This window comes from Carettochelys insculpta, chromosome 4 (assembly GCF_033958435.1).
Source record: "Carettochelys insculpta isolate YL-2023 chromosome 4, ASM3395843v1, whole genome shotgun sequence".
NCBI classification, from domain to species: domain Eukaryota; kingdom Metazoa; phylum Chordata; order Testudines; family Carettochelyidae; genus Carettochelys; species Carettochelys insculpta.
In genome coordinates this window covers 85383166-85400192 of record NC_134140.1, presented here as the reverse complement: position 1 = coordinate 85400192, position 17027 = coordinate 85383166, and the positions used below count along the sequence as shown (strand labels likewise).

The window sequence follows — 17027 nt, the reverse complement described above, 5'->3', positions numbered from 1 at the left end:
CTTCCGGAACACGGACAGGCTCCTAGTCTCTCTCTCTCTCCCAGGTCAAAAGGAGAAGGTCTCGCTTCACACACAATCGCTATGCACATTGTGTCCTGTATAAAAATGTGTTACGAGCTTCAAACTGCTCCTTTGCTGGCCCCGCCCAGGGCTCACTCCACCAGGGCGGTGGCGGCGTCAACAGCCTTCTTCAAGGGCATTGTGTTAAAAGACGTCTGTAGAGCGGCGACTTGGTCTTCCTACGACACCTTCGCCGAGCATTATGCCCTGCCTCGGGTATTCGAAGAGGATACCGTCTGTCGACAGCAGTCCTCTCGGGGGCAAGCTGCACATCAACCGATTACCCACCTCCTTACTTGGGTTACTGCTGGGTAGTCATCTATTGTGGAGCACCCACGGGGACACATCCCGAAGAACCATCGTTACTACAGGTGAGTAACTTCTCTTTCTAGGAATTATTTTTGGATAGTTCTACATATGACCTGCTCTATGCAGAAGATCACACTAGATGATCTAAGACCATCCCTTAGATAGATGGCTTTCAGGGATGGTCTAGAAAGTGCTTGGTCCTGCCGTGGGGGCAGGGGGCTGGACTCAATGGCCTCTCGAGGTCCCTTCCAGTCCTACTATTCTATGATTCTATATCACAATGGCCCTTTCCTGTCTTAGAATATATGATTCTGTTTCACGCTTGTCTTTTAAGCAGTATGGTAAGGTCCCCGAGTACACGACCCCGCTCTTACGCAGCTGGCCCCGATTCCTATAGTAAACCCTGTACCGGGATTTCCAGTTGTTCTTAAGTTGCTTCCTCCACCCTGGCTCAATCCCCCCTCAGCTTCGCACAGCTCCAGCTCAGCCTCTGCCCCCCCGCCCGCCCCCCCGCTCAGCTCTGCTCACCACCTGTGCATAGCTCCTGCTCATCCTCCAGCTCTGTTCACCACCTGTGCATAGCTTCTGCTCACCCCCAACCTCTGGCTCTAACTAACCATCCTTCAGGCGTGACTCCAGCTCACCACCCGCATGCACCTCCAGCTTACCCTGCATTCCCATGCCTGGCTCTGGCTTACCACCTCTCATGCATGGCTCCAGCTCACCCCCTGCCCACACAGGTTTGAAACCCCTCATACGCGGCTCCGGTTCCATCCTCCAGCCCCGGTTTAAACCGTCCCCGTGCAGCTCCAGCTCAACACCCTACTCCCTGGTTCAACCCCCCTGCCTGCTCACTGGCCGTGCCCGGCTCTAGTTCCAGCTCAACCCCCCGCCCGCTGGCAGCCCAGCTCACCACCTGAGAAGGGCTCCAGCTCACCACCTCTTTGCCTAGCTCTGGCTCAACTCCACCCCTCACCCCCCCTGCAGCCCAAACCCATCCTAGGCTTCGCCCTCCCCTCCTCCTCCCATGGCCCCCACCCACCATTAGGAGTAACCCTCCCCAACTGCCCCCCACCCTAGGACTTACCTTTCTGCTGCTTCCCTGGCTGCAGATCGTGTGTTCTGCCGGGGAAAAAGCTGGACCTCCACTTATGCAAAATCCGGGTTTATGCGAGGGAGCGCGGAACAGAACTCTGGCATACTCTGAGACCTTACTGTACAGTGCATGGCAACACCCACCACTTCCTCCTTATCTAATATACTGCCAGAACTCCAGATTCATAAAAGGTGTTTTGTTTTCCGTCTTCCATTGGTCCCTGGTCTGAAAGTCCAGAGCCGCTCCAACTTCTGTTATAAGTGCATCCTGCTGCGGTTGTGGTAGCTGCATTTTGTGCCTGAGTGGTGTTCTTCACTCGTCTGTCACTGTCACAGGTCTGTTCTGGAGAAATGTCGCATCTTTTCCTTCCCAAAGATTATGAAGGAGACAAAAAGTCAGTTATGCAGACAGCACTGATGACACTGGAATCCAAATGGGTCCAAACCAGGGATGCATTCTCTCTGTTATACCACATTCTGCCATCTTTTTGTCAGCGCCTCTGAGATCAGGATATGCATTCATAAGTCAAGGCAAAATAGGGTACGGGGGGCGGGGTGTCTCCTAGAACAGGGGTTTTCAAACTTCGTTATACCAAGCCCAAGTCTGACAACAAAAACTTCTATGCGACTCCAGGAGGAGGGACTGAAGCTTGAGCCTGTCCAAGTCCTGCCACCCTGCGTGGGGACCAAAGCCAAAGCTAGAGTGATTGAGCCCCAAGCAGAGGGCTTGTAACCTGATCCGAGCCACCCTGGGCTGAAACCTGAGGCCTTTGGCAGCGGGGCTTTGATCCCAGCAGGAGAACATAAGTCACTTAAGGGTTCTGATCCACAGTTTAAGAACCGCTGCCCTAGAATAATAGTAGGGAGAGTAAACTCTGTTTAATGGCTTCTCTCTTGGGTGTCCCCTGACTGATTTGTCTACCTGTCAGTTATCCCTGACGTGAAAAAAGTTCTCCACGTCTGGTTTGTATACCAGTGTGCTTCTAAAGGAGGGCATGCAAACTATGGGTGCATGAATTCCAGCAATGGCCCCAGTGCAGCTGGGAAAACATATTCTCTAAAGGGCAGGAGTTGCGTTCAGGAATCTCTCAAACCGCTGCCACCACTTCATCCATGTTCAACTTTCCAAAACCAAACAGGTTAATAACAGAGAAGTGCAGCAGTCAGAAATAGCCTGTTTCACAATGGTGATAACAGTCTGCTTCTGGATCAGGACACATGCTTTCCGTGTGTGTGTCTGATGTTAAAGGGTTGGGATGACTGCTCACAAAACTTCAGAATGTAATTGTCTTATTGTTTATTTCTCATTTTTAAATAACTTTTTTTTAAATTTAGACAAGAAACCGTTTTGAAGGAACAAGATCAGAGGTGGAGGAGCTCATGAACAAAATCAGACGGAATCCTCAGGAACATAAAAGAGCAAACCAGTTTACAATAGAAGGCTATCTTTATGTGCAGGAAAAAAGTAAGACACATTTTTGTTTTTTTATTACTAGCAAATTGACCTGGTATTGTTTGACTATTTAAGTGAAGTAAGGTTTGTGTCTTTCCCTTTTCTGCCCCCCCACCCTCAGCCCCTGGTTTGGAAAATATATATAGTTTTTGCAAATGATGATGCTTTTGGAAAATGAAAGGAAAAAGGTTTGTATTAATAAAACTCAAAGTGATTCAAAGGGCACCTAGAACTTGTTGGTAGACAACACTTGCAGTTTTTCTGTCTTTTTCTAGGTGTAGGTGACTGTTGGAGCAGGTGGTATAGCAGTGACAGCAGGGAGCTAGGCAAGTTGCGGGGGTCAGGGCAGAGGCTGGAGGGTGTGGGGTAAAGGAAGAGAGCTTGTGTGGTGGGGCTGAGGACAGGCATGGAGGTGGAGAAAAGAGGGCAGGGGTTTGGGCTTTGGGGACTCAGGACAGAGTGTGGGGTGCTGAGTGAAGGCAGGGTGGTGGGGACTCAGAGCACAGTGTGAGTGCGGGGGTCTGGGAAGGGGACCAGGGTGTAGATGTTACATGAGGTGTTTTGGTGGGGGGTGACTTAGGGCAGGGATGGAGTGTGGTAGAGTGAGCAGAGGGGCTGCGGGGGACTTAGGAGTGGTGTTGGATGTGGGCGCCAGGCTTGGTGAGGGGGTGAGGATGGCGGAGTGCAGGGGCAAGGAGGGTGGGGATGATGTGGTGAGGTAAGGGGTAGTCTCATTTCTGGGGGAGGGCCCTTCCCCTGAACTGGGGGTGGACAGCAGAGCTGGAGACGTGGCACCTTTCCAGCATGACCTGGGGGGTGGGGAAGGGGCCATGGCTGTGATTTTTTGCTCCAGCCGTGGAAAGAATGGTGGGGGGAGGAGGTCATGCCCACAGCTCTTTTCCCTGGTATGGGGGGAGTGGGGTTTTCCCCCACACTCCAGCACAGTGGCAGAATGAGGGCCAGGAGCTATGGCTCTTCTCCGGGGCCCAGCACAACAGCGGTGGGGGAAATGGGGCTGTGCTTTTTTCCCTGGGCCTGGCACAGCCACAGCAGGGGAGGAAAGGGCTCTTTCCCCCAGCCCTGGGGAGAATGGCTGGAGAGGGCCTGGCGTGGGGCCATGGTGGTTTTCTCTGCCATAGTGTTAGCTTGGGGGAGGGCGGGGTGGGGCAGGCCAGGGCTTCTGGCTGCAGTATCTTGTGGGGGGGTGGGGTGGGCAAGTGCTTGTGGGAGTTGCAGGAGGCACAAGGCCTATCTCTTTGTGGCTCTGCAGCTGATCGCTGGTGAGGGGGCAGGTTGTTATAGAGGGGCTCTTACCTTTCCTGACAGAATACAGAGCCCAGTCTCCATATAGCCACTGTTTTCCTTCTGCAGCTGCCCCCCATTGGTCACTCTGCAGTATTGTGCTTACTGCCCCCAGTGACAGCAACGAAGGGTCCTGTGGCACCTTGTAGACTAACAGAAAAGTTTTGAAACAAAAAGCAGTCACGTAGCACTTTAAAGACGAGCAAAATAGTTTATTAGGTGAGCACCTAATAAACTATTTTGCTCGTCTTTAAAGTGCTACTTGACTGCTTTTTGTTTTGATAGTGTATAGACTAGCACGGCTTCCTCTCTGTTACTATTCAACAGAAAAGTTTTGAGCATGAGCTTTTGTGAGCACAGGCTCACTTCTTCAGATGCTGGTCTTGGAAATCTGCAGGGCCAGGTATAAATAAGCCAGAGCAAGGGTGGGGATAACAAGGTTAGCTCAGTCAGCAAGGGTGAGGCTTACTACCAGCAGTTGATCTGGAGGTGTGAACACCAAGGGAGGGGAAGCGGCTTCTGTATTTAGCCAGCCATTCGCAGTCCTTGTTTAAGCCTGAGCTAAGGGTGTCGAATTTGCAGATGAATTGTAGCTCAGCAATTTCTCTTTGGAGTCTGGTCCTGAAATTTCTTTGCTGTAGGATAGCTACTTTTAAGTCTGCTACTGTGTGGCCCGGGAGATTGAAGTGCTCTCCTACGGGTTTTTGTATATTACCACTTCTGATATCTGATTTGTTTGTGTTTATTCTTTTAAGTAGAGACTGTCCAGTTTGTCCAATGTATATAGCAGAGGGGCATTGCTGGCACATGATGGCATAAATTATATTGGTAGGTGTGCAGCTGAATGAATCCACGATGGTGTGGCTGATCTGGTTAGGTCCTGTAATGGTGTTGCTGGTGTGGATATGTGGGCAGAGCTGGCAACGAGGTTTGTTGCATGGATGGGTCCCTGAGTTAGAGTGACTGTGGTGCGGTGTATAGTTGCTGGTTAGGATTTGCTCCAGGTTGGCAGGCTGTCTGTGGGTAAGGACTGGTCTGCCTCCCAAGGCCTGTGAAAGTGGGGGATCATTGTCCAGGATGGGTTGTAAATCCCTGATGATGCGCTGTAGACATTTTAGCTGAGGACAGTAGATGATGGCTAGTGGTGTTCTGTTGGTTTCTCTCTTGGGCTTGTCCTGTAACAAGAGGCTTCGTGGCACACGTCTGTCTCTGTTGATCTGTTTTTTCACTTCCTCAGGTGGGTATTGCAGTTTCAAGAATGCTTGGTAGAGATCCTGTAGGTGTTTGTCTCTGTCGGAGGGGTTGGAGCAAATGCGGTTATAACCACATTTATATCTTAAGATATAACCTGAATATTGGTGCATACCCTATAAAATCAGGACAGCTGGTCACCCTAGTCCCAATTCCAGGCTGTCCTCGATGAAGGGATATTAGAAGGCATCAGCTGATGAAGCAGACATATCACTTCACTTCATGGTTACCTCAGTTGTTGTGAAATAACCCTCCTAATTTTAGTCATTATCTTAACTCCCCTGAGAAGCACCACCAAAGATGTGTTCTTCAGTGCCATATTCAGTTCCTTGGGAACATACACCACAGCACCTCACAGAAGACGTTCTAAGGCATTGTAACATAACTATCAGCCATCCCAAGAGCAGCTCTATCAAGAGAGGCCTTATGAATCACTAAGGCTGGGTCTACATGGAGCAGCTCTCCTGGCAGCTCCATACCAATGAGCAATTGCAAATGGCTGCTCATTAGCATGGTCCTGTGGCTCATTAGCATAGCCGCTTGAGATCTCGCTTTCAGCAGAGGGGGTTGCAGACAGTAGAGAGGCTCTTTGGACATGCCACTGCTGGCACCTCCCTCTGCCAGCCCCTTATGCCTGAAATATACTGCCATTTGCAATTGCAAGGCTGCTCATTAGCATGGAGCTGCTGGGAGAACGGCTCCATGTAGACCCAGCCAAAGATAGCACTGAAGAGTACATTGTGGCAGGTACACCACTGCACTACCATCTCTTCTCCAGGCCCAGCTGCTTATTAAGAAGTTTTTTGCAGGGATGTTTGAGAAATGTCAGCCAGTGCCAGCTCAGCCAGTTTCTCTCACTATCTTTGGTGGCCACCTGGCCCATTTTCTTTTAATGTGAAAATGCCTAACTTAAGACATATGAGTCTTGGACATCATCTTAACCAGCTACATGATCAAACTCCCTTTCTGCATTCCCTCAAACTGCCTTCCCTGTATGTTTTCACGGACTTCTCTCATAAGAGAATTCTCATACATTAAATAGAAGCCCTGGTCCAGTTAGAGGCAGTAGAGGGGGGGTTTTACTCCATGTGCCCTACTACCCAGAATGACAGGTCTTGGATCTCAGGTATTGGAGCAGGTTCATCTGCCAGTCAGAATTCAAGATGATCACCTTAGCCTCTATAATTCTCTCCCTGAAAAATGGCTTGAAGTTCTTGATTTCTGCGTGCCTATTTCCATATAGATATCCATTCAGTGCACCCTGCGTTTTATGGTGGACTCTGAGCAATTCCAGTACAGGCGTTTTCATAAAGGTCCTGTCTGTTTTAGGGGTGCTACCAAGAATTTCCCTACCTGGATGGCTGACTTTTGAAGGGATAATTGATTGTACACAGAAATGTAGATAGTGCTCACTATCCTGCTTGATGCTTTGCCAGTTCTTAGGTCTTCAGGTAAACCCAGGAAAGCCCGTTTTAATACCCACAGCAACTGTAAGGCTAATAGGAATAGTCCTGCAACTCAGTTGCAGCTGTGGCCTACTTATCAGAGAATAGGTTCTTGTGATGAAACACCCTGACATCCAGCTTTAACTCAACACTCAAGTGACAGTCCAATCCAGCTTGGTCTTCACAGGACACATGGCATCTTGCACATGTAGCTGCCTTCAGTAGACTTTCCAAACCTGTCTGAGTAAGTCTGTGTCCCAAACAAGGACTCCTTGAACAAGACAGTTTTTCTTCCTCCCAGAACATCTGAGCATCCTCTCACCTGATGGGAGAAGGGCATCAGTGCTTGTGTGGGTTCCATGTATTCATTCATCGTTACGTCGCTGTAAGGTTCCCAGACGTCATAAGACTCTCTGTGTGCCACATCCACCTCTTCAAGCTACAAAGAGTATGCAGAACATGCAAAGCTTTCTAGTCAGGTCAAACATGAAAACCACTGTTTCTTTCCTGAATGAACAGGAGGGCAGCAAGGTCCAAACCACTGTGTTGGGAGGCAATACAACTCTGGTATACCAAGCATAAATCACCGTCTCTGCAGTGCACTTCTGGGCACCATGAATTCTTTAGCAGAGAGCCTCAGCAGGCATTTTCACAAAGAATGCAAATCGTGTTGTGGCTCAGCAATCCAGGATATTTTGTCAATGGGGAACCTCAACTTGGGACTACTTTGCCATTCAGTCAAACCAGAAATGTGCTTAGCAACAGAGGGAATGCTTTTCTACACACAATGATCAGGCTTGTTCATGTATGCTTTCACTCCCATTCTCCTTCTACTGTGTGTTGTGCTCAGGAAGATAAAGATGGGCAAGTTGACAGTATTCTTAGTATTTCCTTGGTGGCCAAGGAAGTTTTGGTTCATGATGGCTGTCCAGAAGCTTTTCATCCCCTGCATCTGCCTACTGTTATAGAAAGTGGGTAGGACCAACAGCCAAACCCATTGTCCCTGTGCTTGGCTTTTGGATGGGCAGTAGGCTTTTAGAAAGATCCCGCTTGAAGGCCCAAGCCGTCATTCCAAATAGCAGCAAGCCCTCCGTGCAGAAGTGCTGTCCCCGTCGATTTTTGAAGCATTAGCATTTGTCCTGAATTTCAAAAGGGTTGAGCGTTATTGGCTCTCATGGAAATTTAATGGCACCAGCCAACACTCAGACCTCTGAAATCAGGATAGCTAAATATGAGGATAACAGCTTATATTCATTAGGTCAGCTGTTTGCTTTCAATATCTAACTGTGTTCTTACTGTTTAATAAAAGAGGCTGAATGTCGGCTAGCAAATCCTGTTGTGCTTATATGTGAATGTTATATGAAGAACATCCTATCAATGTTCTCCAGTACATACAATCCAACGTACAGTGTATTTAAATAGTGACTAACAGGTTTTCGTGATCTCAACCCTGGAGAGATGCCCATGAATTCAAATGTTTTTTTTAAACAAGTATATTAATTTTAAAACAATAGGATTTAAAATTTTAAAAATATGCACACATTTAATGATGATTCTTATCTAACCTGAGGCTGGCACTCTCTGTGAGTTAATGTTGATTAATTGCATAGTCAGAAGAACATCTTGTACAATACTAACGAGGGCATGTATAAAATAAGTGCCTCATGTATTGAAGATTCTGCATGTTCCTTGAAATGATCCAAATTCATTGTTTTATAATGCTAACTGTATTACATTCCAGTGCTGTAAAACTCACCAGCATTGAGGAATTATGCTGATGACTCCAGTCTCTCAGAAAACACTGTTTTGTGTCCTCGTTTCTTTTCTTTTTCTGCTTTGGCTTTTTAAAAAAATAATTCTCAAATACGTCTTTTGTATGTGTTGAACCCCTTTGGTCTGGTACCCTCGGGACCTGACTTGTGTCAAACAAGAGAATTTGCCAGACCACGGAAAGTCAGTGTTGTCTAGCAGCATTACCAACACTTCCACTTCTTACTGAGCTCCTAGAAGACATTGAGGGGGCAAATTAGAGCTAAATAACAGCACAGACAACTGAGAGCCAGGATGGGTGGTTGTAAACCAACTTTATGGGACCACAGGAAACTTGACAACACCATGATAGGTGGTTACCCAGCTAACTGAAATCATGTTGCTGCACTGGAAAGGTCCAACCTTTTAACTTCTTAATGCTTTTCTCCCACCCATCAGTGCCAAATAGGTGCCAAACTATTAAGACACATTGATTCTTTTATATCAAACCCAAAATCACGTGGATATGTTTCGGGCATTTATGGGCTCTAGGAAAGCTCATGTTGTCCAGACTGCGTCTGGCTAAGTGCTGGATCAGCAACTGGTTTAGAACCTTAGGGCAGCACTTGTTCCCCTGTGATCTTGTCTTCAGTATAGATTTGTGGTCTGCTCAGGCTGCCTATTGTAATGGAGTTCAGGGTTTCCAAGCCCTGCACCCTATTGGCAGTCAGGAGTGACTCTCACTCAGCAAGTGAAACAGAAAGTTTGTTAGGCGATAGACAAAACATGGTACAGACTTGTCAGTACAGCCACCAGAAGTAGTCTTTGTTCCTTCTTTGTTCCTCTCCAGTCTCCCGACTAACCCCCTCTAACTGCTGACCTTCCCATTCAGAAACAGCCGGGCTCCACCCACTCTCGTTTGTTCTGTTTCCCTGGGGAGCAAAGGTGTTACCTGGTTGCCTGGGTTACAAATAGCCAGCACTAGGTTATGGGGAGCAGGGAGTCCATACCTTACGTGAGCATCCTGAAAAGTGTCAAACATGCACATCCTACTTCGTCACTCCTATCTGAGCAAACAACATTTCCTGTGCAGCTTACTCTTCTGCTCAGTTCAGTATGGAACATTATGTGCTTGGACATAGACTCCCTGCATTTAATAATAATAATAATAATTGCCCTCTTAGCAAATAAATATGGTACCTAGCTACCTTGCAATATCAGAACAACCGAAGTGATAAAATCCGAATCCTCATTTAATTTGTCCTGAAACAGTAAACAAATGTAAAAATATAGCGTCAAGACAGACTAGACAAACAAAGCTATGAATTTTCATGTGATCTCATAAATTTAGGCTTTGACCAGAATTGGATTGGGTGGGAGGCAGGGCTGATATTCTACCAAGCTGTGCCTACTCATCAAAATGGTACACTGGGGTCTTGGTTACCTTGCTGAGATCATGTGCTGGACTGAAATCTTACCTTCCCAAGCTTCTGTCCCAGCCAAAAGTTTGCTGCAGCAAAGATTCTTTACTGTTCACAAGGCAGAAGTGGCGGGTCCTGCTGTTTTCATGGGCAATTGCTTTTTGCTGGGGAAAGTGATGTAGTAGCAGGCTGTGCTTGGTTTCTTTATGTTCCAGTTTGCCAGCCACACTTTAGATTTTAGTGCTCTGGTTCTGGGTGGCCAGTGATGCCCAATGTCATGAGTTCAGGAGAAACTTGGCAGCTGGCTCAGAAATTAGAATGTGCCATGTTGTCCATGTGTGTGCCTGGTTCAAGCCAGAGCTGTGACACTTGAGTGAAGGTCAGAGAAAGGGGCCTTAGAGAATTCCCTTGGTGATGTCCAAAAAACTGAGTTCCGAGCTTCAGTGGCTGTGGTGATCTTGCCGATCTTAGCTGTTGTAATAGGGCATGAGAGGAGGTTGTCTCTAAAATAACTAGGTTTATAACATGTGGGGTTCTAGGGTTATATCCAGAGGCAGGTAATGTAGAGTTTGAAGCATTGGTGTTCTGTACACTTAACAACCAGTCCTACTCGAAGATGGTCTGTACTAGCTAAGCTTCCAGGGACTCATCAAAGACTAAATACAGTTAAGTATATCACCGTAAAGGGATGGAGATAACAAAGGATTAGATGGCTACAGCAATGTCTGTACTGTGGATAAAAGATCCCTTGTTCTCTTAGAAAAAGTGTTTGACTTGCTGCCATTCTTGCACTTTGACAGAGTGAAAAAAGTGTTTATAGAACCAAATACGCCTCGTGTTCAAATTCAGGTCACTCCAAAATAATTATCCCTTAATGTGAAATTCATATTGGAACTCAAAATCACTGACTAAAGCTGTGTCTGCTCTACAGAGTTCTGTCTACAGAAGTCACTGTCGACAGGTGTTTCGAGACAGAACCTCTGTCTACAAAACACGTCCACACCTAATACCTCCCCTTGACAATGCCCTCTGTCAACAGAGAGCGGCCAGTCTGCCTAGCCCCTGTCAACAGAACAGCCAACTGGAAGCTCTGCAGACAGGGCTGCCCAGTAAACCAGAAGCCTTCTCTGTTGACAGAGGCCCCCCCACAGAAAGTCTACACTAATTTTCTGTCGACAGAATCTGTCAACAGAGGCGCTATGTCTTGTACTGTCAAAACAGACCTCTGCCAGGAAAACTGCTGCATTCTGTCAACCGATTCTCAACAGAACGCATTTGCAATGTGAACGTTCCCTGGTTTTGTCGACAGAACTCTGTAATGTAGACTCATCTTAATAGTTAATCCAAAACTATGGATACTCTCACTTTCTGGTTTTTGGATAAGCAGAATTTGCCTCTATGCAATAGTATTTCAGACAGCATTTTGACATAGAACTAGGATTACTGCTTACTTGTTTCTGAGCATGTGTAATGTGCCTTAGATTTCATTGTAAGCAATTGTAGAGGCAAAAATGTTTTTGTCTAGGAGTGAATGAGGTAATATGGAGATTCAGCTAATAAGAGCTGTTTCCATTAGATTGCAAATATCGGTGAGAACAGAGTACAGCTTATAATTGTGCACAAAACAGTTGAACACTGGCTAACACTTATTGTGATTTAAAAGCAATAGTGCTCAACTTTGTGACTTCATACATTTATGGAGTTGTCTTTAGGAATGTAATGATACCTTAAGTAGATTTTTTGTGAACTGGGAAGAGGAACAAAACATCTGAAATAATAAAATGTAGTTAATGTTTTGATTTTCTTTAAGGGCCTGCCCCATTTGGCTCCAGTTGGGTAAAACATTATTGTATGTACAGAAAGGAAACAAAGAAGTTAACCATGATCCCATTTGAACACAGGTCAGGAGGGAAACTTGTAAGTACATTTCATTATACTAATTCATGCCCTGTATCTAAATGAGAGGATATGTTAGATAAGATAAGAAAATACAGCTATTATGCCTTTTGTGTGTGAGTTTTACTAAAGGGATTTAAAGTTTAGTCTGATTATAACAAAGTGTGAATTGAGAAAGTACAGTAGCGTTAGGTTTCTGATTTATACTCCATCCAAATTCTTCTTCCATTGACAGGAGAGCTGATGAGAGGAGGGGTTGGGTTAGGAGGCTTTTAAATAATTTTAAAAATGAAATGAAATTTGCACATACTATCAGAAATGTAATTTAAGCTTTCCTTGATAGCCTCTAGGACATTCAGGACTCAGTCCTCCGTTGGATGCTGAATGCCCTTAATTCCAATTGAAGTGATTAAATGACTTCACTAGTGAGAGTGAAATTTGGGTTTTGGGTTTTTTTTGTCTCCCCAGATATAATACATTTTGAAGATGAAAAAAAGACATTTTAGATCTCCCAGAGTGTCTTGCTCTGTTTTTGTCCGGCTTCGTTTTAATAATTCACAGGGCTTGCACTTGCATTGAAGATTGTATCTAGTATGGTTGGTGCAGAAGAGGTTGTCTTCATCATTCCTAGTAAAACATTTCTGTTCATTTGTAAATAAGCAGAGTTTGGGTAAAATTTTCACGAGTGCCTAATGACATCTGAGCCTAAGTGCTGTGGGAAGTCTATAAAGCCATATAGGCACACTCCAGTTCAGTGTTTCCCAGGCTGAAAACATTCACAAACCCCTTTCAGGACTTTGGCCTTCTTGGCATACCCCTACTCCCAGTGCTGTTCCAGTGCTTATCTCCTGATTTTTAGTAATTTATTTTCTGCTGTATACTCTTGGAAATTCATTTATGTACCACCAGTGAAATATGTACCACACTTTGGGAAACACTGCTTTGGTTTGTTGTGACGTCAATAAACCATTTTAGTGAACTTAAAAACATGTAAGCGTGTGCTAAAAAGTTTCTAAACAGACACCAGTAAGGAAGTTAAGCTAAAAAATATGACCTGTTGTAGTCTGGTATTTGTACTTTTTTGATGATTCCCCTTATTGAATGACACAGTGTTAATTATTCTTCCAAACCAAAGCTTTGTGCATCTGGAAATGTTGACATTAATTGACATGCATAAAGCATTGACCAGCACATAAAACTAATGGATGCATGTTCTGATACCAGAGAGCGTTCATATGTCAGCTTATTGACACTCAGCACCCAAAAATCAAATACGTGGTATAAACTGTGAGGTTGAATGGGCAAATGTGCTATGAACACATGGTGGGTTTGCTATACAAGTCAGACTTCATGATACTGCAGGTCCCTTTTCTGTTCTAACTACTGTAATTATATTCTTTCATGTGGAATCTGGAATATTACCATGTCTAGGGAAAATTGTTGTAATGAAAGTCTTTCTTATAATATGTCTGCATTGATGCTGCATTGGGTGCAAAGTTCTGATTTTTTTGTTTGCTTTTATTCATTTAAACTATCAAGTATCAAATAAACTTTGTATTGTTGCAGGTGTATAAAATGTATAAAATAACTGTGACTTGTGAGACTTCTGTAGTACATGTTTAGATTTCAAAGACCTGAATGGCAACCATAATTGAATTCCATGGCATATGTCAGTTTCAATCCAGCTTTTGCTTTTACTTTAATATTGGTTTATTGAGTTGAGGAGGCATCTCTTAGCTTACAGACACTTTGGATTTCAGTTTTGCTATTACATCAAGCATATACAAATCTTTTGTTTGTAGGGTGATGGGGATGTTCTCCTCCTTACAAGCTGTACCAAAAGAAGTATGGATACTACAGACAGGCGTTTCTGTTTCGACATAGACGCTGCAGACAGGTAAGCTGGTAAAATTTACATCAACATAAATGCTAATAACTTGGATTTCTTTGTACTGCTTCTCATTGTGAGGATCTCAGATACACAGTAATAAAATGGTTCCCTGCAAGCTAAGCATCTCTAGAGTAATATGCAAACAAAGTAGTCATGACTTTATGTTTAGCTTGACTATCCAAGGTTATGAGGCAATGGGTATATTTACCTTCAAATGTAGACATCGCCTGTGGTTTTCGCTTTGTAGAAAAAGCACAGAAGAGATGGATTCTTTCTTGGCTCATGCACTATGGTTCTTTGTATACGCAACACTGTTTACAATAATAATTATAAAATGTGGGCTGTAATCTTAATTGAAGCACACGTAGCTTTGTTGGAAGACAAGGGTTACTATGGATAATGCATGAATCCATGACCACCAGATGTCATAGACCTTGTTGTCCAAAAATATCACATCACCAATAGCCCAAATTTTGGGTTCTCTGTTATTTCACCATTAGTGGAAAAAAAGTCCATGGAGAATTATAGCTTCCTGTGGTTTGTTCTTACAGTAAACCCCGCTTTACATGAGTTCGATATATCCGTTAATTGTATTAATGCAAATGTCGAAATCCTGGGCTCCCGTCACCCACTCCCCCCAGCTGAGGGGAGCCCTGGGGCTGCTCCTTTCAGCACTCAGCCTCTGGATCCATCCCTTGGAGCCAGCGGCCAAGTGCTGAAAGGACCAGCCCCATGGCTTCCCCTTTCAGCGTTCCACCGCTGGCTCCAAGAGCTAGAGGCAGCGGCAGAGCACTGAAAGGGGCAGCTGGGGGAAGCCAGGAGGACACTGCTGCTGGGAGGAGAGGGGAGAAGGAGGAAGCCCCTCAGCCCCAGGTAGCTGGGAGCCAGATGCAGCAGCCTGGTCAGTTTCCTGGCTCACACAAGCAGTGGGAAGCCGGGAAACTGACCAGGTGCTACTGTGCCTGGCTCCTTGCTGCTCGGGACTGAGGGGCTTTTCCCTTCCCTCCTCCTCTGAGTCCCTAGGGAGCTGGGGCTGACCTGGAGCCTGGGAAGTGACCAGGTGCTGCTACACCTGGCTCCCAGCTCCCAGGGGCTCAGAGGAGGAGGAAGGGGTCCCCCTCCCCCGATTTACACAAAATATGAGTTACACGGGGTTGCGAGGAACACAACCCCCATGTAAGTTGGGGTTTTAGGTTTTACTGTACTGCTGAAATGAAAGGCATATGACAAAGCTGCATTTGGGGTAAGTTAGAAGTAGGCCATTTATTCTCATTATGGTTTGCAAAGTCCATGTAAAAGTCTAACATAAACTAGAACCTGAGAGTTATGAACATCAGTGTTATAAACTGATTGATTAATTACACACCTCATTTGGAACCTGAAGTACGCAGTTAGGCAGATACAGAGGATCCTTTCCTCGGCTTTCAACCCAACTCCCCCCTCCCCCCCCCCAAAAAAAAAGGGATGGGGGGAGAAAAGAAAAGGCAAATGCAGTAGTACAGTATAGTGCTGTGTTAATGGACTAAAAAAGTCGGGGGAAAGGCAGCTAAAAAGCTTTGACAAGGTAAGGAAACTTTCTGTGTTTTGCTTCATTTAAACTAAGATGGATAAAAGCTACCTCTTCCTTCTGCATAGTAAAGCTTCAAAGCTCTGTTAAGTTAATGTTCAATTATAAATTGCAGAAAGAGCAACCATGTTTCATTCAGAGTTATGACCAACCTTCAGGTGTTTATAACTAAGGTCCTACTGTACTGAGTTTTCATTACAGGGAATAACATGACACATCCAGTATAATGCTTCATCTGTCTGTCCTGTTTGACTGTTTGTATTCTATCGAGTTATCTCAAATTCAGCAAACTGATGTGCGCTTATTTTGCCTATACAGAGATCTGATCTCTTAAAATACGTCACATTTTTTATTTTCAACCTTGACTGACCTCTGTTTTTGTGGGGGAAAGAGGGAGATCGATCTAGTTTAGAGGGGCATTATGATAAAAATACTGCAGGCTGAACCCGTCTAGTCTGGCACCCTTGGGACCTGACCTGTGGCAAACCAGGGAATTTGCTGGACTGTGGGAGGTCAGTATTGTGTAGCATTGCCAACATTTCCACTGTTTCTCAGGCTCTTAGAAGACATTTAGGGGTAAGTTAATGCTAAATAGCAGCACAGAACGCTGAGAGTCAGGACTCGTGACTGTAAATAAACTTTTTGGGACCATGGGAAACTTGGCCACACCCATGATAAGTGACTGTCCAGCTAACTAAAATCAAGCTAAATTACAGATGTTGCTGGATGAGAGAGTAATGGATTGGAGAGGTTCAACCTGTACTTTGGTCAAACTGCATTCTGTTGCAAATCAGTTCTTTCTCTGTTTCTGTGTTGTATGTTCATTGCCAGTGAGCTGGAATGGAGTATGTGTGGTTGATCCTACGAAATACTTTTTCATGCCAATCTTCCCCTGCAAAAGATGAACCAATTCCTGTTTGCTGTGCCCAGTAGACAGGGTTTCCTCTTGTGATACTGAGAGGTGCTTCTTGGGATAGAAGCTGTACTGGCATAATCTCAGCTGATTTTCGGGGCTTAGCAGCTGCCCTTGCTCCATCAGTAGCAGCCTGCACAGGCCTGCCATGTATTGCTCAGACACCATCATCAAAGCAGTTAAAAGACTGGCCACTGGTCTTAGGTTTTTGTGTGTCCCAGTGGCTGTGACACAGAGAATGACCAATGACTTTTTTATGAAATAATCTCAAGTTTAGCAACCAACTGACACAGGTTTGCTTTCAAAGTTCTCTCTGCGTGAAACTAACTCTCTTTTCTTCATCGAGTGTCCCCGTGGGTGCTCCACGATAGGTGTTGGGCTCGCCCCGGCGCCGCAGATCGGATCTTTCCAGCAGTTTCTGCCAGACCGCGCATGCGCCTACGCGCACCGCTCCCTTGCACGCTCCCGGCCACGTGCGCGATCCGGTCCCCGCCAGTTCCTTCTTAACCGCCATCGGCTGCAGACGGAATCCACTCAGGCTGCGGCCATAGTCAGCGTATTTAATGTTTTAAGTGTTTTTAGAGTTTCTTTTCAGTCTTTAAGTTAGCTTGTTGTTTTTCTTATTGCAAAAAAAAAAAAAAAAAGGTATATAAAAGCCTTAGTAACAAGAGGAGC

At 45.4% G+C, this 17027-nt stretch overlaps 1 protein-coding gene across 4 annotated transcripts in view; it reads left to right on the top strand.

Annotated features, from left to right (window-relative positions):
* ARHGAP10 (Rho GTPase activating protein 10) overlaps positions 1–17027 on the top strand; it is a 256881-nt gene that overhangs the window by 119221 nt on the left and 120633 nt on the right. For all 4 annotated transcript variants that reach the window (XM_074993204.1, XM_074993205.1, XM_074993202.1 and 1 more), the window contains 3 exons: positions 2800–2929; positions 11896–12002; positions 13784–13878. In XM_074993204.1, the coding sequence (XP_074849305.1) occupies positions 2800–2929; positions 11896–12002; positions 13784–13878 (332 nt within the window). The remainder of the gene's footprint in view (positions 1–2799; positions 2930–11895; positions 12003–13783; positions 13879–17027) is intronic.